General features: G+C 45.3%; 1 protein-coding gene across 1 annotated transcript in view; it reads left to right on the top strand.

The window, feature by feature from the left end:
- slc13a1 (solute carrier family 13 member 1) overlaps positions 1-20,126 on the top strand; it is a 58,942-nt gene extending 38,816 nt beyond the window's left edge. The window contains exons 9-14 of the mRNA XM_070901715.1: positions 4,905-5,006; positions 7,754-7,857; positions 8,740-8,849; positions 16,152-16,313; positions 16,873-17,010; positions 19,957-20,126. Coding sequence (XP_070757816.1) covers positions 4,905-5,006; positions 7,754-7,857; positions 8,740-8,849; positions 16,152-16,313; positions 16,873-17,010; positions 19,957-20,094 — 754 coding nt within the window. The 3' untranslated portion in view covers positions 20,095-20,126. The remainder of the gene's footprint in view (positions 1-4,904; positions 5,007-7,753; positions 7,858-8,739; positions 8,850-16,151; positions 16,314-16,872; positions 17,011-19,956) is intronic.
- The last annotated feature ends 2,693 nt before the right edge of the window (positions 20,127-22,819 follow it).

The following is a 22,819-nucleotide window of genomic DNA, read 5'->3' as shown; positions in this document are numbered from 1 at the left end:
ACTTTTGACAAGGTCCCACACAAGAGATTAGTGTGCAAAATTAAGGAACATGGTATTGGGGTAATGTATTGACGTGGCTAGAGAACTGGTTGGCAGACAGGAAGCAAAGAGTGGGAATAAACGGATCCTTTTCAGAATGGCAGGCAGTGACTAGTGGGGTGCCACAGCATTCAGTGCTGGGACCCCAGCTATTTACAATATACATCAATGATTTAAATGAAGGAATTTAATGTAATATCGCCAAGTTTGCAGATGACACTAAGCTGGGTGGCAGTGTGAGGAGAATGCTAGGAGGCTGCAGGGGGACTTGGACAGGTTAGGTGAATGGGCAAATGCATGGCAGATGCAGTATAATGTGGATAAGTGTGAGGTTATCCACTTTGGTGGCAAAAACAGGAAGGCAAATTATTATCTGAATGGTGACAGATTAGGAAATGGGGAGGTGCAACGAGACCTGGGTGTCATGGTACATCAGTTATTGAAGGTAGGCATGCAGCTACTGCAGGCAGTAAAGAAAGCAAATGCCATGCTGACCTTCATAGCGAGGGGATTTGAGTATAAGAACATAAGAACATAAGAATTAGGACCAGGAGTAAGCCATCTAGCCCCTTGAGCCTGCTCCGCCATTCAACAAGATCATGGCTGATCTGGCCGTGGACTCAGCTCCACTTACCCGCCCGCTCCCCATAACCCTTAAATCCCTTATTGTGTAAGCCATATAGGAGCAGGGAGGTCTTACTACAGTTGTACAGGGCTTTGGTGACACCACACCTTGAGTATTGTGTGCAGTTTTGGTCTCCTAATCTGAGGAAGGACATTCTTGCTATTGAGGGAGTGCAGCGAAGGTTCCCCAGACTGATTCCTGCGATGGCAGGACTGACATATGAAGAAAGACTGGATCGACTAGGCTTATATTCACTGGAATTTAGAAGAATGAGAGGGGATCTCATTGAAACATACAAAATTCTGACGGGATTGGACAGGTTAGATGCAGGAAGAATGCTCCCGATGTTGGGGAAGTCCAGAACCAGGGGTCACAGTCTCAGGATAAGGGGTAAGCCATTTAGGACTGAGATGAGGAGAAACTTCTTCACTCAGAGAATTGTGAACCTGTGGAATTCTCTACCACAGAAAGTTGTTGAGGCCAGTTCGTTAGATATATTTAAAAGGGAGTTAGATGTAGCTCTTACGGCTAAAGGGATCAAGGAGTATGGAGAGAAAGCAGGAATGGGGTACTGAAGTTGCATGATCAGCCATGATCATATTGAATGGTGGTGCAGGCTCGAAGTGCCGAATGGCCTACTCCTGCACCTACTTTCTATGGGCCCAAGTTTCGGGCCGCGCCTAGAACGGCGCAGCCCCGACCTGGACGCCCGTTTTTCGCGCCACAAAGTACGCCTAAAAAAAACTTCCAGATTCTCCGGCTCCCTGCTGGTCCTCTTGAGCTGGGCGCGGCGCAGTACGAGCTGTAGGGGGCGGAGCCAGGTCCCTGCGCTGAAAACAATGCCGGGACCTCTGCACATGCGCGCTACAGTGGGCGCTCATGTGCAGTAGCTCCAGGCGCCCAAAACTGTGTGGGAGGGACCCGAAGCATGCAGCCCCAAGCCCTGGCCAAATGGCCTCACTGGGGCTGCGTGGATAAGGCTCCTCCCACGCCCAGCTCCTGCTTCCTCCCGACCCGACTCGACTCCCGCTTCCCCCCCCGCCCCCGGACCCGACCCGACCCGTGACCCCGCCCCCCACCCGACCTGACCTCCCTCTCCCTCTCCCTCCCCCCGACCCGAACCGACCTCCCTCCCACCAACCCCCCGACCCGACCCGCGCTCCCAACCCCCCGTCCCCGGACCGGACCCGACCCAACCTGACCTCCCTCCCCCCGCCCCCGACACGAACCGACCCGCGCTCCCTCCCTGCACCCCCCCACCCGAACCAACCCGACCTCCATCCTCCGTCCCCCCCCCACAACCCGACCGTGCTCCCGACCGCCGGACCCGACCTGACCCAACCCCTACCCGCGCTTCCCCCGACCCGACCCGTGCTCCCGACCCCGGACCCCGGACCCGACCCGACCCAATGCCACCTACCTGTAAATCTGGTGCTGGGGACAGGCCCCGCCCGAAGTCTTGGGCCCGGCCGGGCCCGGCCCGTTCAGCCTCCCCCCCCTCTTCTCCTTTCCCCCCCTTCTCCTTTCCCCCCTTCTCCTTCCCCCCTCCTCCTTTCCCCCCCTTCTCCTTACCCCCCTCCCCCCCTTCTCCTTGCCCCCCCTTCCCCTTCTTTCCCCTCTCCCCCCCTTTTCCCTCTCCCCCTTTCCCCTCTCCCCCCCTTTTCCCTTCAACTCTCCCCTTCCCCTCTCCTTCCCTTTCCCCTTCCCCTCTCCTGTCCCCTTCCCCTCCTCCTCCTCCCCCCTTCTTCTCCTCCTCCCCCCCTTCTCTCCCCCTTCCCCCTTCCCCCCTTCTCTGCCCCCTCTCCCTTCTCTCCCCCCTCTCTCACCCCTCCCCCTTCTCTCCCCCTTCTCTCCCCCCTCCCCCTTCTCTCCCCCTCCCCCTTCTCTCCCCCATCCCTTCCCCTTCTCCCCCATCCCTCCCACTCTGCCTCCCTCCCCCTGCCCCCCCTCTCTCCCTCTACCCCCCTCCTCCCCCTCCCCTCGCTGTCAGAAACACAGACACTGACAGACAGAGAGTGAGAGACACACACAGACAGACAGACAGAGAGATAGAGACACTGACAGAGACACACTGGGGGGGCGGGGCATCCCAGCACGCTGTTGGAGGGCTCCCGGTGCTGCAGTCGGTAAGTAGAAAATGTTTTATTTATTGATTTAAAAAAAAAAGTATTTCTTATTAATTTTTTTGATTGATTTATTGGTTGATTTATTGATGTTTTTATCATTTATTATTGATGATGGCTCTTTATTTGTAAAACTGAAGTGTTTAATGTTTGTAAACTTCCCTTTAAATCCCCCCACCCCACCATTCCCTACGCCTGATTTCTAACCTACGCCTGATTTTCTAAAATGTAGACAAGGTTTTTTCCAGCGTACAAAAATCTTCACTTACTCCATTCTAAGTTAGTTTGGAGTAAGTTTTCACTGCCGAAACTTTGAAAACAGACGTAAGTGGCCGGACACGCCCCCTTTTGGAAAAAAAAAATTCTGTTCCAAAGTGAAACTGTTCTAACTGACTAGAACTGGAGCAAACTAAATGCCGAGAATTTGAATTTCTAAGATACTCCGTTCTACACCAGTTGCTCCAAAAAATCAGGAGCAACTGAGGCCGAAACTTGGGCCCTATGTTTCTATGTTTATGACTGGGAGCATTTTGTATTGATATTTTGATGTCAAAATAATTATTTTTAAATGTATTTAAGATGCAAGTACTGTTTGAGACATGCCAAGGTCGTGTAAAATATTGTCTATTTTGTCAAAGGATGCTATTTTCAAAATGTTTATGAAGCCAAAATGGCTTTTCTGGAATCTTTTATCTCCTCCATATAGAAAAAGTTGTTACGAGGGTTTTTACACGGGTTGTTACGAGGGTTTTCTAAATACAAGCCCAAAATAACACCAATACTTCGATTGGTTTTGCTTTGCTTGATTTTAAGTGACAGAGAGACAGTATTAATAGAATGCTTCAGCACTGGTATCCTTCCTATGCAGCTGAATTCTAACTAAGCGTCAGGGTATGAAATTGTATGAATAATCCAGCCTTTCAGAGTGTAGCCATTGAAGCCATTTTGTGTCTTTCTGTAAGCACCATTTTAATTTGAAGAGATAGGCTACATGGTTTTTATAGAATCCATGCTCTCTGTTTATTGTAATGTTCCCCCAGGTGCTTTTAGTGGCAATTTTGCTCAACCTGATGGAAGGTACTCTTGTGAAGGCAGAATAAAAACTTGAAGGATGAGAGACCGGCCAGGGGACCATTGTACTAGTCCAGTATGTAGGCCACAAATGAATAAGTGAAGAATTTTCGTGGCAGAAAGGTTGAAGTGGGGACATGGGGGACATGTGGCCAGGTAGGGAAGTTTCAGCGGCCGATTAGGAGAACTTCCAAGGAAATTCCCGTTGTTTGTCTTTTCTTGTACCTCTTTATAGTCGCCTCATGCTAAACCTCTCTACATCTCTTCCCATCTTCAAGTCTACTTCTTTGACAATAAGAACATAAGAATTAGTAACAGGAGTAGGCCATACGGCCCCTCGAGCCTGCTCCACCATTCAATAAGATCATGGCTGATCTGATCATGGACTCAGCTTCACTTTCCTGCCCGCTCCCCATAACCCCTTATTGCCTTATCATTTAAGAAACTGTCTATTTCTGTCTTAGGTTTATTCAATGTCCCAGCTTCCACAGCTCTGAGGCAGCGAATTCCACAGATATACAACCCTCCGAGAGAAGAAATGTCTCCTTATCTCTGTTTTAAATGGACGCCCCCTTATTCTAAGTTCATGCCCTCTAGTTCTAGTCTCCCCTATCAGTGGAAACATCCTCTCTGCATCCACCTTCTCAAGCCCCCTCATAATCTTATACGTTTTGATAAGATCACCTCTCATTCTTCTGAATTCCAATGAGTAGAGCCCCAACCTATTCAATCTTTCCTCATAAGTCAACCCCCCCATCCCCGGAATCAACCTAGTGAACCTTCTCTGAACTGCCTCCAAAGCAAGTATATCCTTTCGTAAATATGGAAATCAAAACTGTACGCAGTATTCCAGGTGTGGCCTCACCAATACCTTATATAGCTGTCGCAAGACTTCTATGCCTCTAGTCACTTCCTCCACATCTTCTCACAATTCTGCTTGGTATTCTTTTCCCCCATGTCTTGTAACCCATCCTTGGATGTTCTGCTACATTTAATGTGTCATCTAGAAACAAATATAAACCAAAGATTTACTTTGTGTGTTTCAGATATCAGGAGATTGTTACCCTCACTATCTTTTGTTTTATGGCATTGTTGTGGTTTACATGGGATCCTGGATTTTTCCCTGGCTGGTCCTTTCTTTTCCCACAGCAAGTGTAGGCAGAATAATATATTTCCACGTCTGAGAGCTGTAGAGACTGACATTTTTAGATGAAATACTGATTGAATAGGAATGATGAAACCCATATTGTTTGTACGTTCATAATAATCATATTCAACCATTTATTGAGATAATGAGTGGAATCAATTAGCGGCAGCTGGAATCTGCTGCATTGTTTAAAATGCAATCTATTTTTAACCATTTAAACAAAGGAGCTTATTTTCACGAAGCAGTTTTCAAGCGTGTGGGGTGAGTGCAATACGCATCCTCTGGACGAAGTTTCAGACCCGGGGTAATTTAACTTCCAGGCCTCATTCACACCAGATTGGTGGTCCTCCCACCTGATGACGGCAGGAACAGGGAAATCTACCCATTTTCTGGGCATAATTTCCAGCATGCTTCCAGAGCCCTATTTAAAGTGGAAACGCACCTGTTCAACAGAGATTGCATTTCCACTGGCTGAGTGCTCTGCGATTTTGCTGCAAAATGATTTTTTGCAGAAATGAGACAGAAGAAAACCCCAATATTCTCTGAGGTCTCCCTGGAAGTATTGGTGGCAGATTGCAAAGATTGACATGCACCAGGCCTATAGATGGTGGCCATGATCAACAGCTCCAGGAGCATCACTCCAAGAATTATTTCAATAACCCGACAAGAGCTACAAGGGTAAGTACAGCACTTTATTTCTCCATCTCTCACAATACCAGATGGCCCTTTCTCAGGACGTCTGCACACCTGCTCCCTCGCCACCCCTCAATCAATGCCCTCCACGGTGGTAGAAAGCCAGCTTGGCCAGACCACCCTGGCAGCAGCTGAGGTGCTCCCGTCAGTAGCCAGGACCCTCACGGGTCAAGCACTCATGAGTTGTCAGACACAATCTTCCAAACATGAGCCCCAGCAGCCTTCCACCAGTTTATCTGGGAAGCACCTCATATTAAAATTCGTGCTAATGAGTGACCACTTGTAACAAAACATGGTACAAGAATGTATTGACCATATGGTGATCATGCTAAATTTTTATACCTCAGCAATGAAATGTCTATTTCTACATGATAAAGATGCATTGACCCATATCATGGTCTCCCACATAAAAATTGTCACTGGTTTTGAAGTATTACCGCTACGAGCAGAAGGACTGCTTATTCGAGGAAGAGCAAAGAGTTCTCACAGTGTCCTAGCCAAACATTTCTTCCTCAATCAATAGCACAGAAACAGGATCAACTGGTCCTTCAGCTAATAGCTGTTCATGAGATGTTGCTAGTGCAGAATTTCATTTGTAAATATCTATGTAACAATGCTTCAAATTTAATTTATTGTGCGAAGCACTTCGTGATTTTTGATATGATAAGATGCATTATTTTTATTTTAGTTCTGACACTAAATATAATTTAATGAGCATTTGTAGTTTCTGTCTTGGAAACAACTGTTGAAAAGCCTTTGAATTTTTATGTTCAAATATCCAAGAGACGGTTAGAATTTAAATGATCCACGATAGAAAGAATGCACCATGCCCAATTGGACAGTTTGTTAGTATAATGAGAAGAAAGATTGTTGCAATGTGTGTAAACACCAATATGCAGTTGCACAGAGGGATGAATTGTGGATTTAGCCCCACAATGCCTACCTTTCTGAGTTGCCACTTTCAGCTGCATTTGTGTAGCGAAGCAGTGAGTGGAAGGCAGACAATATCGCGCAGAGATCCGAGGAAGAGATGCCAGTGAACTGTAGTCGGTACATCAGTGGTAGCTCAGAACAAAATAGATAGCTGGGAGCAGCTGAGCCGCCTGCCTCTATACCATATCAACAAATACTTGCATTTATATAGTGCCTTTAATGCAGTAAAATGACCCAAGGCACTTCGCGGGGTCGTTATCCAACATAATTTGACACCAAGCCACATGAGCTATTAGGAGAGGTGACTAAAAGCTTGGTCAAAGAGGTAGGTTTTAAAGAGCATCGTAAAGGAGGAGACAGATTTGGAGAGGCGGAGAGGTATAGGGAGGGAATTCCAAAGCTTAAGGCTTAGGCAGCTGAAGGTACAGCCGCCAATGGCGGAGCGATTAAAATTGGGGATGCAAGAAGCCAGAAGGAGTGCGGAGATCTCGGAGGGTTGGAGGGCTGGGCAAGTTTACAGAAATAGGGCGAGACCATGGAGGGATTTGAAAACAAGGATGAGAATTTTTAAAATTGAGGCGTTACCACACTGGGAACCAATGTCGGTCAGCGAGTACAGAGGTGGTGGGTGAACGGGACTTGGTGCGAGTTGGGATTGGAGCAGCAGAGTTTTAGATGAGCTCAAGTTTATGGAGAGTGGAAAGGGGGAGGCCGGCCAGGAGAGCATTGGAATAGTCAAGGCAAAGGTAACAAAAGGCATGGATGAGTGTTTCAGCAGCAGGTGAGCTGAGGCTGGGTCGGAGACAGATGATGTTATGAAGGTGGAGTTAGGCAGTTTTGGTGATGGAGAGGTTTATGTGGTAGGAAGTTCATCTCAGGGTGAAATAGGACATCAAGATTGCAAATGGTCTGGTTCAGCCTCAGGCAATGGCTGATTCTAACTCACATAATTGTTTATGTGATGCAGAATTGGATTGTCTTGATTTTTTTTTTCACATGGAGTTTATTTTAGAACATGCCATGAAATATTGCTGCTATTGTTAGTTTTTAGGAGCAGAATTTGTCTGTCAATTAGGAAGTCCCAATACCAGCTATATGTAAATCTTTCTTCTTCTTCTTCAGGTGCAAAGATTTTGCCACAGATTCCACTGTAGCCCTCCTGTTAGGACTCCTTTTTTTCATCTTGCCTGCCGACAAGCCTACTTCAGCTATAAAAAAAGAGTTGAGTTGTTATTTCAGATTTTTCACTTTATTTATAAGTGAACAGTTTAGCATCAATCTCATTCATTGTTTCGCACTCTCCAAATTCCTGCTGTAATCGGGCCTATTGAAAGAGAATACCACATGCTAACTGAGCTTCATGACGTACTGTCCATTAAGGTTTTTTGATGAATTTATTCATTAATTTTACTCTCATTAGAATGCCTGTCTGTTTATGTTGCTTTAAAAAATGTTTGAGGATGTACTACTTACTAATACGTGACTATGACATGTGACTTGTTACAAGTCCAAAGCCTTTGTTGCACTGGGTAAGGTACTAGTAAGGTACGAGAACATCATAATACTGATTTTCTTTATCTTTCTACTTCCCTCCCACACAAAGTGGTGAGCACTTAGTTTTCATTCAGCACTTCCCACGGATGTAACTCATATTGAGCAAGCCTACGAACTAGCCTGTTGCAACATGCTGTTCCAATAGTCTTTGCTTCTGTCATAAACTATTCTTTTAGCTTTTTTTCTTAGTCCAGGAATGGGAGACATTAATTGAATAAGAGTGGGAGCCCCAAAGAACACTGTTAAACCAGAAGTAGGAATTTTTAAAATACATTATACAAAGTCATGGACAATTCTCTAATATAATCTGGTCAAAATCAAAATCCATTTTCCATATGAGTTAATGAGATAGGTGATAGAAATCTATTGAGATCGGTTGCATACAAACACCAGCGGGGCGGGGCGGTACGTGGACAAAAGAAAAGAAAAAAAATCTGCTTTTTTAAAAAGGTAGTTTGACATTTAAATTGACCCTATTTGTCTGCGATGCGTGTGTTAGCCAGGATGCCAAGTTTTCCTGTGTCTTTTGCTACCTGCCTTTCATCCTCTTACAGAACAGCAGGAGTACACTACACTTATTACTTGGGCAGAGTTCCAGTCGTGCATGCCTTGGGAAATATTATTGCTTGTTGCTAGTGGCTTTGCCCTGGCAAAGGGTTCGGAGGTAATACTGTTTATACCACATGTATGTTTTCTTCTATAAAAGAACAAGAGCAAAGCTCGAACGAGTAATGAATCTGAAGCCCTTGATTAGATGTTTGCCCTGAAATCTTTTTCTGTAATGTGCTGTTATTTGAAGAGATATTTTACCTTATTTGCAAATCTTGCTATTGTCCAATTGCGCTGATACATAGGGGCCGAAATTCAGTGTCCTGGGAGGGACCGTTATCGCGGGTCTTCAGTGGCCAATGCGTTCTGCTCTATTGCCCCCCCCCCCACCGATGGGGGGTTTTCAGTGGTGAGCACTTCAGTCGGAATCGGCCGACTGAAGCCTAGGTAAAGGGATTTCAGCCGTGGTGATGTCATCAGGGTGCGCACTGCTGCTACCCGGCCACACCACCCATATTCAGGTTTAAAAAGAGAGAGGGTTTTTTTGAGCAGTGCCCCCACCAACCTTTTGGGTCGGTACACTTCGCCATGATACGTGGCACCGCTGGAGGAGGACAATGGAGGATTCCCGCGACTGGGGATATTTTTGCTCAAAAGTTTTGCTCTTTGTTTTTTGCTTTGATGTAACCTGCTGAGTACTGTTGATAGTTTGAGAGAGTTTGGAGGACTTTCAGCTCTCATTCATTAGTGGAGGCCAGTCAGCCTCATTCTGTGCTCCAGAGGCCTGGTTGTGAGGGTGACGGTGCAGCCTTGAAGCACAATGGGTAAGGGAATGCCTGGTACACCTTGTAAGATGCAGGGCGGCATGCAGGAGAAGGCAGCGCCATCATCAATGTGCAGAGAGGCAGCGGGCAAGGGAGGCGGCAGCCATGCCTGCCCAACATCCACAAGAGCCTGCAGATGTGCACAGAACTGCACATAGAGTGTCCAGGAGGGAGATGGCATCAGGAGGAGAGTCAGGCATGTTGACCCCCCCACCCCCCTCCACATACTTGGCCAGGAGACTTGCCAACTACAGCCTGCAGAGGCGCACGACCATGAGGAGGACCAGGGAGATGGCCATCATCCAGCTGCCATGGGAGATGGCCAACACAGAGCTGGGGGAAGGAGGTCCTACCCTCAAAGGGTCTACATACAGACCTCAATTCTCCGTCCCCGAGCTCAGTGATGAGCAATGCCTGTGACAGCTGAGATTTAGAAAGGAGTTACTGAAGGAGTTGTGCAATGTGTTGCGGAAGATCTCAAGCCTCGCACAAGGCTCAGGACCACCCTGACCGTTGAGACCAAGGTCACCATCGCTTTGAACTTCTATGCAACGGGGTCTTTCCAGTCTGTCACTGCAGACATTGGCAACATTTCTCAATTCTCTGCACATTGCTCCATCCACCAGGTCACTGATGCACTGTCCAGGAGAAGACTGGACTACATCTCATTCCCGATGACGAGGGACATGCAGGTGGAGTGGCAGGCCGGGTGTGCTCTAATTGCAGGGTTCCCGAGGGTGCAGGGTGCAATCGACTGCACACTCTTTGGGCTGAGGGTGCCACAACACCACCGAAGATCTTTCTCAATCGTAAGGGGTTCCACTTGCTCAATGTGCAGCCTGTGTGTGACCACCAGCGTCGGATCCTGGCAGTTGATATGAGGTACCCAGGCAGCAGCAGCCATGATTCATTCATTCTGCGCCAGACCGGTGTGCCCGTCCTTTTCACTGGCCCAAATCAGGATTGTGGTTGGCTGCTTGGCGACAAGGGATATCCCCTGTCCATTTGGCTGCTCACTCCACTGCAGAACCCCAGGACAGCGCCAGAGCATGACTACAATCACGCTCATTCTGGCACCAGGTACATCATCGAGAACTGCATTGGCATCCTTAAGCAGAGGTTCCTTTGCCTCAACCGGTCTGGTAGCGCCTTGCAGTACTCTACTCAATGGGTCTCCATGTTCATGGTGGTCTGCTGCATAATCTGGCCCTCATGAGGGGCCAGCCGCAGGAGGTCGAGCCAGCAGTACCACCTGATGATGATGAGGAAGAGGAAGATCCCAGTCACCACCCAGCCAGGAGGCGTCGTCCCCATCGCAACCCTGGAAGGGGGGGGGTGCAGCTGCGTCTCATAGCTGCTCGTTTCAGATAATCTCATCAACACATGACCTTCAGCTCCCACTTTCCATGGCCATCCGAATGGGTGCTTTTACACAGAATTGCCCACTCCCAAATGAAACACCTGGCAGTGCAAAAACACAACAGATACAAAAAAGACCACCATCAACTACTATAAATTATAATTTTTTACCCCTGTGCATCTCTTTTTCACACCTCTTATGCATGCCTATTCTAACACTACACCTACATGTCTCCCCTGTGGCTGCATCATGGATCCGGGAAGGCTGCTGTGGTTGTTGTGTGGTATCTACAGATATCCTTGTCGGACTCTCTCGAACACCTTTTGGCCTGGAAGGGCCGGGTGCAGACTGGCCAGCACCCTCCTGGGAGGGGTCAGTCTGGCTTGGCTCGGGTGAGGCCATGCGTGGACATACTGGTGGAGTGGCATGTCTGGGGCCAGGAATGCTGTGATCCTGAGAGAGCATATCATCAGGATCCTGGTCTGAGGAGCCAGACTCACTCCCTGGGGGCGGCACACTACCACCACCACCAAGCTGAGGGAGGTCAGGTCGGTGGTGTGGTGCAACACCGGAAGGTCCCCCGTGGCCCGTGGTGGACCCAACCTCGGACGTAACACTGTGGTGTCGGGTGGCATCGAGCTGAGGCTGCATGTGAGCAGCCAGAGTCTCAAAGCTAGCAGACGTGGCAGCAGTATGACGCTCCATGTCAGCAGTAAGCTGCTTCATGACCCGTTACCCAAAGCGCGCAAGAGCATTCTGAGCTTCCAGTGCCACGGTCATTCTCTCCAATCCAGCACCGATGCACTCGTTCACTTGTGCCTGTGCTGTAATGGCAACTGCCATCTCACCTGCAGGTTGCAGCATCACAGCTGGATCCGCACAGTCACTCTGGGAGTCCACCATCATCTGCACACTGGCAATGATGGGCTCCATGGTGCGCGCAGAGCTGTCGACAATGCGGGTGGCGGACTCCTCCACGCTCCTCACCACTTCTGACAGCCTCTCTGGCACCCTGATCAGTGCCCCCAACATCTGCAAATGCATGGCCTCCACCCTTCGTTCATATACCACTACATCGATGACATCATTGGAGTCTTCATCGGCAGAGTTCCGGAGCGGACGCACTCCCCGGAGAGATGGCACATGAGGTTCCCTAGCACCGTCACCATGCTGCAGCCCGCTAGGCCCCGGTGCAGAGCCCTGTACTACCTCAACTACAGCAGACCGCGCGCTCGCAGTATCTGAGCTGGCGTGTGTGGGTGGAAGCAGTGACGCATTGGTGCACTGTCCTTCTCTTCATCTTCCTCCTCAGTGGCATCCCCAAAGGAGAGAGTGCTGTGGATGCCCTCAGCAGGGCTTGAACCCTCAATGTCATCACTGCTCAGACCTGAGATTTTATGTCGAGAAGGGTGTGATGCAGGCCTCCAGTTGCGGTGCGACGTCTCTCCTCAGTGTTCTGCCACTCGGTCTGTCATCTGGAAACATAAATGGGAGAAGGACTGCCGTGAGGGGGAGGTTGGGGATTGACGCATGCAGCCTACAAATAACAGACTTCCAGAAGGAAAGGCACAGTAGGTGCTGGTGCATTCAAGTAGAGAGCGCATTCAAGGACGGCTTCACTTACCCATGGTGCCCACATCAGCATTGCAAGTACCGGAACCAACAGGAGGCATGTCATCTGCAAGCATAGACGGGAGAAGGGCTGCCGTGAGAGGGAGGTGGGGATGAAGGCATGGAGGATGCAAGTAGTAGACTTCCATGAAGGAAAGGAACAATAGGCGCTGGTGCATTCAAGGAGAGAGGGCATTAAAGGAGGGCCTTCACTTACCCACATCGGTGTTAGCACTACCCTGGCCCACAGGGAATGCACCATGTCAGCCGACCAGTGCCTCAACCCACTCCTTCAGAGGTGTGAGGACCTGCGTGTCTGCCTCGTCACCATCAGTCCTCCTTTGCTCAGCTCTATTGTGAGACAGTTTGGCCTGCAAAAGAAAGCATGGTTGGTGAGTACCTCTAATGACGCATCAGAAATGAGTGCACAAGTGTTTGTCCCTGATATGCAGTGTAAGTGTGACATGAAAGGGAGCCTCCATTGCGAGAAGACACACATATATGTATAGAGGCGTGAACAATAAAGTGCTGCTTGAGAGACTAAACAGTGAGTATGGGAAATAAGAGAATGTTGAAGGAGAGTCTCACAGATGCAAGGTTAGCAGTTGCTGGAAGAGGTACTCACTTTCATAAGACGGATTATGTCATGGAATCTTTTCCTGCATTGCATTCTCTGATAAATGGAGGTGCCCAAGACCTCCTCTGCTATCTCCCTCCATGCAATTGTGATGACCTGGCGACTTGGTCTCCCCACGTTGGGATACAGCAGTCTCCTCCTGCCCTCTACACCTTGCATAAGGGGTGTTCAGCTCGGCATCTGTGCAGTGGCTTGTCCTCCTTGCTCTCTCACACCAGCCATCCTCAAAATCAACTCCTTCCCCCTCTCAGGGCCTAGCTGCAAACCCTGACCTTTAAGAAGGCTCAGGAGCAGCTGGCTTGTTACAAACACACTACCAGCATGCTGAATTTCTCCATGGGGATTCTGCTTCAATTAACACAGCCATCATCATCATCATCATCATAGGCAGTCCCCCGAGGATGACGTATTTCCTCGGCGAAAAGAGATGAGTTCACGGTGTTTCAATGAAGGACCTAATATTCCAGGTCCTGAACTACATATTGAAGCATGGAAGATGCCTGCATGTGGATTTTTTTAACGTGTGGTGGCCGTTGCACACCAGCCACTACACGGGCTTGACAGAGTTAGGTCTTGGTTCAGTGGCAAGGATTAATCAAGATGTCTGGAGACCAGCTCTGCTGCACGGACCTAGTGCGCACACATATCACAGTGTGGGCTGGCCCGTGCTGCCCCTGGGCCCGCACCTCTCCTGGGCCCTGATCACATCGCTCCACAATCTCTCTCCGCTCCTGTACCCCGACCTTGCCGCTCCTGCTACACACAGGCAGACCACACCCCGACATGGCTGCAGTACCTAAAACATTAACACAGCCACACTGCTGGAAACTGCACTTTGGAGGAGCTCCTTAGCGCTGGAATCCATTTTTCTAGTTTTTAAGCTGAAAATCGATCGGGCAATGGCCCCAAAAAGTTGGGAGGAGCGCCAGCTTTCTTGCGCTACTGAATTTCGGCTCCATTGTTACTGAAATAATAATATCACAATATCTGGTATATGTGGCAATAGAAAGTAATGGTAATTGACATTCACTAGGGCATTAAACAGTGCTTGTTTCTGTCGGATGAACAAACAATAATCTGCAATCATGCATATATTCATACATTTTCACCTTCACACCATTGGAATCAATGGAATGAAAATTCAATGGGTTCTGTAACAGGCGGGTGATCTGGCTGTCAGAATATCGCACATGTGCTGAAGGTGAAAATATACCTTTCTGTCATTCGTACATACTGGCCCGGAATTTGCGGTTGTAATGATGGTGAAACTGCCAGTGTTCGCTGTCAGTACTCTGTGAAACTAGTAGCAGCTTCTGATGTCTGCACCAGTGCAGTTAAACGCAGAAATCCAGATGTTGTTGTCAGCGATACCCTGCTCCTCCACAGGGTGCGCTGTTGCAGCCTTTGCAGATGGAAATCAATTCGAAATCACTGATTTGACGTGAACTTCAATTTTTGACGCACTATTCTCGCTTCAAAAACCCTTGATAAAGTTAAGTCTGTAATGGTGTACTATGACATAATTACTGCTTAACAACCCTGAAAAACTAATTTTATATTGTGTATTGTCATAAGTTCCATTCCATGATAAAAATTCCATAGATTTTTAAAATAATAAAAAATAATTTTTATTTTATTTTTTAAAGTTTGTTTGATATTTCAGCTTATACCTTTAATTCCATGTATATGTCCAAATCTTCATTTTGCTTTCTGTAAAATTATTAAAGAATGAATGATAAAACCTGCTTTTTACTTCCTGGTTTGATGTTTGTGAGAATTCTTCCTGCATATGTGGAGTGAGAAACAGAGTTAAAGTTTCGGGTCAATGATCTTCCATCAGAACAGTTAATGTTTCGGCTATTACCATTTACAGCTCCTCTAGACCCATCTTTTGTTTCTTTACTTGTTCCATTATCACCCCCTTTTGTCTTGCACCTTAATCTCTTTTGACTTTTAATCACTCCTCTCTTGCACCCTATCAAGACCTTCCCTTTTGTTCTCTCCTCTCCTCCCGCCCCATTTTTCACTTATAAACTGTTCAATCTCTAACTTTTTCCAGTTCTGATGAAGGGTCATCAACCTGAAACGTTAACTCTCTTTTTCTCTCCACAGATGCTGCCTCACCTGCTGAGTATTTCCAGCATTTTCTGTTTTTATTGCTATTTCCTTATGTTTGTTCTTACATTCCATGCAACTTAACGAGGTGTGAACTAGTGAGTAAGCACAACTGTTTCTGTCTGAAATACATGAAACATTTAACACTCTGTAAGCGGCAACTTCAAAATTGACTTTAATGCAAACGGAAAATGGTAAGCGCTTTTTAGCCAATTTAAACATTGCCCGATTTTAACATGGGCGTTTTAAGTATACATTTAATGATCTCATTTGTTTTCAATTTATGAATTTTACCCTTTTGATGTGAAGGCACTATCTTCTACTTATATGTTTCAATGAGAGACGATCTTATTGAAACATGTAAGATTCTGAGGGGGCTGGATAGGGTAATGCAGAGAGGATGTTTCCCTTCATGGGGGAAATCTACAACTAGGGGGCATAGTTTCAGAATAAGGGTTCACCCATTTAAGCTGGAAATGAGGAGGAATTTCTTCTCTCGGAGGGTCATTACAATTTGGAATTCTCTAGCCCAGGAAGCTGTGGAGGCTGGGTCATTGAATATATTTAAGGTAGAGATAGACAGATTTTTGAATGATAACAGAGTGAAGGGTGATGGGGAGCGGGCAGGAAAGTGGAATTGAGGCCAGGATCAGTTCAGCCATGATCTTATTGAACGGCGGAGCAAGCTTGAGGGGCCAAATGGCCTACTCCTGCTCTTACTTCCTATTCCTACTAACACCTATTTATTTTTCTCAATGGGTACCTACTTTTTGCATGAGAGCACAAAGTACTGCAATTTATTGTGTACAAGCTATTCAATTTCTGATCAAGCTTAATATAACGTGCATTCGCTTTCTTTTCCACCCCCAGATATCTGGGCTTTCTTTATGGGTGGGAAGCAAGCTGGAGCCGATTGGCACTTTGCCCGTATGGGTCATCGTAGTGGTGTCCTGTTTAATCGTTACAAGTGTCACAGAGATTGCTAGCAACCCAGCTACTATAACAATCTTCCTTCCAATTCTAGCTCCGTGGGTGAGTACTACAACTGCATTTTACATATTCTATCCAACTGCGGTCACCATATGATACCTCGAAACAGGTGGGTGGAAATTGTTACTGCAGGACTTAGACAATGAGGATACAAAGGCAAGCTGCTTTTTTTATTAAAGTAAGATGCTGATCATGAACTGGTCAAAATTGAAGTTTGGATATTATAAATGTACCTAAAACAGTCCAATTATTGCAGTGTCTAAGCCGCCAGTTCACCACTCCTGTGCAGTGCAAGAGAACTTTCTGGATAATTTATTGCCCCAAGTTCTTGTTTTATAAGCCCTTGGAATAATGTAATTAACATTGCTTCTGAGAATGGGTGTTGATTAATAGCCTTCACAGAAAAATCTTATGTACAGTTACAATCTCTTTAAGCTGTGGTGTCCTGATTTCATCACTAACTGTACACTCATTTACTAACTTAAATACAGCAATTGCTATTCTAGTTGTTTACTTTGCTGTTGATTCGTACAATCTTTAAGATTGCCGTTATTTTTTAGCTATGACAAAATACTCCACAGCTTTCTGTTTTCTCTTGCAGGCTGAGGCCATTCATGTAAACTCACTTTATCTATTGGTTCCTTCAACTCTTTGTGCTTCATTTGCATTCCTGTTGCCCGCGTCCAATCCTCCAAATGCTATTGTGTATGGATATGGCCATCTCACTGTCATGGATGTGGTAAGACTGTGATTGTGGTGGTGGCAGCATTTTCTAGAATGATATTTTCTACAGAAATTATTTAGCTCAGCACTGATGATGGTACGTCATTTAAATAACAACAACGTAATTGTAATGTGTAGCTTAACCAAGGTTACAAAATTATGGATTTTTGCAAAGTAATTTATGTTATTCACTATATATTTTCATTTAGTATGGTCACAGTGCCTTCATTGTGGGGTATAATATCCTCAGGGAGTAAAGTGTTGTGGATAGGTTGATGTGAGTAAACTGGCTAAGAAAGCTGATCTTTATCTTAATCAGACTCCCAAATGCATTATTCACACTATAGTGCGTCTTCCTCCCTTGAGCATAGTGCTGAGATGCAAATTACAGAATTGCAAAAAGGAAGCACGCGTTCATTACGAGCCGGGAGTGTGCTGCCCGCCATATTGATGTAGGCAGAAAAAATGGTTTCCAGGGCCCACGCCTGAAACAGCCCCTGTTTGAATATGCAAAAGGTGCTGTACTTTCCCCTCTGCGATATTGGGGTGGCGGGAACACAGCCAGCGCCGTGCTGCGTGAGATCCAACAGGTGGTCTTTAAAGGAACCGTTGCAGGCCGCAATCAACATGGTAAGTGTTTACAATATACTGACCTGAATGTGGAGTCAGGAGGAGCAGGTGTGCATAATAGCTCACCAACTTGATGATAATGAAGCCCGAGGCCCAATATCACGTGCACCTCAGGCCCATTCACTCAGCCGCAGGGATCGATCCCAGTGTCCCTTGCATTAGGGTGCACTTGAACTTCTAGGCCTTAGTGTTTAAAATCAAATACTCATGACCTCAAGATCAATAAGTGCAGAGTTGATTCATTCAGAACATGAACACTAATACAAATTCAAGTCAGCCACTCGTTATTTGGGGAAATGAAATCCAGAGCAGTTAAATAACAAATAAAACTCCTGAAAAATAACAACACACCATCACCCATACCATAATACCAAGAGAGTCCTTATAATTAAAGACAGAGAAAAGGGAACATCCCAGAGAATTGAAAGCATAAAAATTGAGAGGGATCAATGGACCAGTTACCTAAACTTACATTTTCTTTTTTTGCCACAGGAAACTAATTATGGACACACCCGGGATGGGATTGAACTATTATTTCTATTCAGTATTTATCTCAGTAAGCATACAAGGTGAAATCCTCACCCGCTCTGCCATCCTGAAACAAAGGGGGGACGAATTTTAATCCCATACAGCGGGTGGGTTTGGGAAAATATGAAAATGTTAACAGTTTGAATCCTGACCTCTAACCCACCCATTTCCAGTTTTAACGGAAGCAGCAGGGTGGTGGACAACCTACCCGCTCACAGGGGCCAGGTTGGTCATTTAAATATTATAATGAGGCTTAATCAGAATTAACCACCATTTTCGATTTAGTCCTGGCTGGCTGGGTTTCCTAGGCCTGGGGAAACCTAGCAGCTAAAGGGAGGCGAGGACTGCTGGAGCCAGGGGTAATTGCCTTTCCGTTTACCTGCTGGATCCAGTTTACCTGCTTCACTGCCCCCCGTCTCCCCCCAGGGGTCAGACACACCCCTGACCTTTCCAATCACCCACCCCGACCCTTGCAATCTCCCTTTCCCCGGCCCTTCTGACCTATCTTCTGCTCCGCACCCCAATCTCTCCCCCGCCCGACTCTGATCTTTCCACTCCCTCCTCCATCCTCTCCGCTCCCCGGCTGCGGCCCGGTACCGAAGGCCTACCTGCCCGACTGCCAACCTCTCAATCTGGCTGGCTGCAGCTAGGAAACATATACGAAAGAGGGTGATCAGGTCCTGCTGTTAAATTCAGCAGGACCTTAGGGAAGTCCGTTCTTCCTCCTGACCACAAAATTGTTTCCTCCACACCCCGGCTCTCCCCACCTCTGAACTAAGATCGGGGACAAAGTTTTCAAATTGCACTAATGTTCTTAAATGCCCAAATTTAGATAGTCAAATATTGATCAATATATTTTCAGTGTCTATAAATACATTGCAAATAATACCGTTTTAACATGGTAGAGCCAGAAACCAGGATAGTTCTTTAATATATTTTTTACATAGTAATCTCATTTAGTTCAATACTTTATCAGCAGCACACAGGAGTGAGATAATTGTTCAGAATTTTTATTTGATTTTAGTGGCAATCAGTGATTTCCATTTTTGCTTTTATTTCTAAAATATACATTTACAAATAGCAACATGTCACACCATTGTAAATATAAATTATAATTACAACCTCATAACCTATTTTATAAATCATGTCTGTGTATGAAGCATTGTATGAAGCATTCCCTTGCTTTTAAAGTTGTCATTTTGATTAATAATGGGAAAAACACTTGCTGATTGTCTTTAAAGCAGTGAAATATTCCAGGGTGCTTTACAAAGTAGAAGCGGTAAACAGGCACCAAGCAGGATATTTGAAGAATACTTAGCGGGAGTGGCCAAAGTCATAGTGGCAGGTTTTGAGAACGCCTTTGGAAGGTAGAGATGTAGCCAGGCAGATGAGTTTAGGAAGGTAATTACAGAGTGGAGGGCTGTGATAGGTGAAGATTCTGATGGTAGTCTAGACTCAGAGCAGCAAGCTGGGTCATAGAGCCATAGGGTGGGAGAAAGATGCAGGGGTAGAAAGTTTGTTCCTCACCGAAGGAGTCAACACCTTCAGGAGGGGAGGGGAGAAAATTGAAAATGAAAAAATATGCAAATTAAGTGGATACAATCTTAATAACTGCAGCCAATATTTGTACAAGTCATTTATTCTATATAATGATATTCAGAACCAAAATCAGATTACTTTGCATTTGGTTTTGGGTTTTAGAAAAAACTTCAGTGAAAGGATGAATATGAATACTAGGTAGATTTACTCAGGTTGATCAAACTGCAGATGGAAGTACATTTCTAACCTGTGTTTTCTTCCTCAGGTAAAAGCTGGATTGGGTGTTAATATAATCGGCATTTTAGTCGTGATGATTGCAATGACAACTTGGGCTATCCCTTTATACGATCTCAAAACATATCCTTCATGGGCACAAGACCTTGGAAATGCAACAATTCCCTAACACTGGCATGGTGTGTGAGCAGGCGCTGAGAATCGGAGTGTTAGTAACTTGAACTAGGAAAACTGACGGTGGGAATATAATTTCCTGCGGTAAATCCGGTCACTGTGTCAAATGCAGCAACTTATCCAACAAGGATTGCTGCCTGTTCAAGTTCAGACAGTATTCCAACAAAACATGCAAACAGCAGCATAGAATTCAATGGAAATAGTGACTGGAAAACTATACAGGAACACAGATAAAGCTTTTTTGGGATATTCATTTAAGAAGATTGTACATACTCAATGCTGTTCAATATGTCATTTAAAATGACATTTCTGTTGAAGTTTTGTAATTGCAATATAAGATTTACAATTAATTTTCTATATATTATGCAACTTATGTAACTTCCAGCTTCTCAGACTAAAGTAAGCCTTTTCCTGATTAACCATGCCACATTTCACCACTTCTTTTGAGATTTCACAGAAAATCTATTAAATTCATGAGGTTACTTATTTGAAGGGACCATTATTTGCCTAGATTATGGGACATCCTGAGGTGGTGTAAAGTGCTAGATAACTGCAAGTTCCTTCCTACCTTTTAGATGGTAGTTGGTACAATATGTTGCATATCAACAAACTGCACTGTGAAGAAGATAGTTTGCAGGTTGATAATATTGCACAAACCAGTGGGGAGAAGCACAAAGAAGATATCAACTGTTTCTCTTCAGGTCATGAGAAATAATTGAAGGGCACCGCACTGTGAACCATTCTCTAGTAAGTTGTTCAGAGTCCTCAGCAAAGGCCTGACAGCAGCCTCTGAGCTGGGAAAAGGAGCATCGTGTGGAGAATTATAAAGTGGGAAAAAAGGGCAGATCAACCATTCTTCAACATAAAGGTAATGATGAGTTTAGACATATTCTCTACCGATATATTATTAACATTTTGGGTAGGGCTTGTACTTCCTATCTACAAACCTCACTTCCTGTTGTCACAATTTTTGGTCACTCTTTTCTGTCAACATTCAATTTACCCGTGTCAACTGCCATGATGTAATTACAACCTCTGGTTACTTAATGACTCTGTGGAGCAGGTATCTGAACTCTCTCTCAACTCCTTCGCCATCTTGTATACATTAAAAAATTATAACCGTCAGTCTGTCACCTGATGGCGGGCAATGTCACAGACAATTCACTATTATATAAATGCGATTCAAATATCATATTGGTCTTTAGTCTAGTGCCTGTTTTTTTTGTCTTGCATTTCTTTCATCATGTAGACTTTTTAACAATTGTAACTGTAGCTAAGCATTACAGAAAATCTAAGTTTTTAAAAAAAGCATTTAGAAACCATTCAAACTCACTTTTTTTTATTGAGAATTACATTTGATCCTTAATTTCTGTTTACCTTATGGAAGACAAAAGCCACTTATTTGAACCTCTGGCTATATGTGGAATTGTCCCTGACTGGCCATCAAACTACTTCCCCATAATCAGGTTCATTATTCATGCTGCATTATTCATCAATTAGTGTTTAGATGGGAAAGACACTGTAGAATTTGCTTTGAAATAATTGACTGTGTACATAGCTAACAAAGAGGTTCTTTTTTCTCGGCTTCTGCCAACATCAATATATATTTAAATATCAGTCAACTGCTTGTTAGCTGCGACATCTGATTTGAATAATCTACGTTATGTTAGACATAGCGCTATATAACAACGTTTCATTATTTAACAGTTTGATTGTGTTGCTATCCAATAATTCATTTATAGCAAGTGTGTTGAATTGAATAGAAAAATAGCAAATAGGGAGAACTGTCAACACATAAATGCAATCTGAACCAAAATGTGCACATTCAGAGAACTCTCAAATTCTGGCCGGTTTTGGCCCATTCAGACACTGGTGCATTGGTCTCTGTTGACAAATTCGGAAGCTGCCCTCGAGTTCATCACAATATTATTATTCTCTTCTGGCATTTAACTGGACTAATGATAGAATATATTATAATGAAATTAAAGTGCAAACAAACATGAACCAAGTGATGGAAACAAATTTGGTGACAAGCATCTTCACCTCACTGGATGAAGGTTGAACTGATCGAATTTAGGATAATTCCTACACTTTCTATGTTGCATTCCACAATAAAAATACATTTTTCAACACATTCAGAAACAATTCTGAGCAGTCATATCCGAAGAGTCATTCAGTGTCTTGATGTGGCCTGGTTTGCACTTGGGCCTTCACCTACATCTCCATGGTTCGGCCTCCTTAAATAACTGTTGTGAAGTATGCAGCAGACCAATATTATCTTGGGCATCATGGTGAAGCTGTGCTGGATGACAATCCTTAATTTGTACAAGCATCTGAAGCCCTATTTGAGATGGACAAGTTGAGGGGGTAATACTGGTATCCCAGACTTCACAACAACATTTATATAGTGCCTCTAACATAGTAAAAGATCCCAAGGAGCTTCACAGGGGAATTATCAGACCAAATTTGACACCAAGTCACATAAAGAGATATTAGGACAGGTGACCAAAAGCTTGGTCAAAGAGGTAGGTTTTAAAGAGTGATTTAAAGGAGGAGAGAGAGCTAGAGACATGGAGAGGTTTAGGGAGAGAATCCCAAAGCTTAGGGCCAAGGCAGCTGAAGGCACAGCCGCCAGTGGTGGAGCGATGGAAATCAGGGACGTGCAAGAGGTCAGAATTAAAGGAGCACGGATATCTTGGAGTGTTGTAGTGCTGGAGGTG

This window comes from Pristiophorus japonicus, chromosome 15, assembly GCF_044704955.1.
Source record: "Pristiophorus japonicus isolate sPriJap1 chromosome 15, sPriJap1.hap1, whole genome shotgun sequence".
NCBI classification, from domain to species: Eukaryota; Metazoa; Chordata; class Chondrichthyes; family Pristiophoridae; genus Pristiophorus; species Pristiophorus japonicus.
This window is presented reverse-complemented; position numbering and strand designations above follow the sequence as displayed.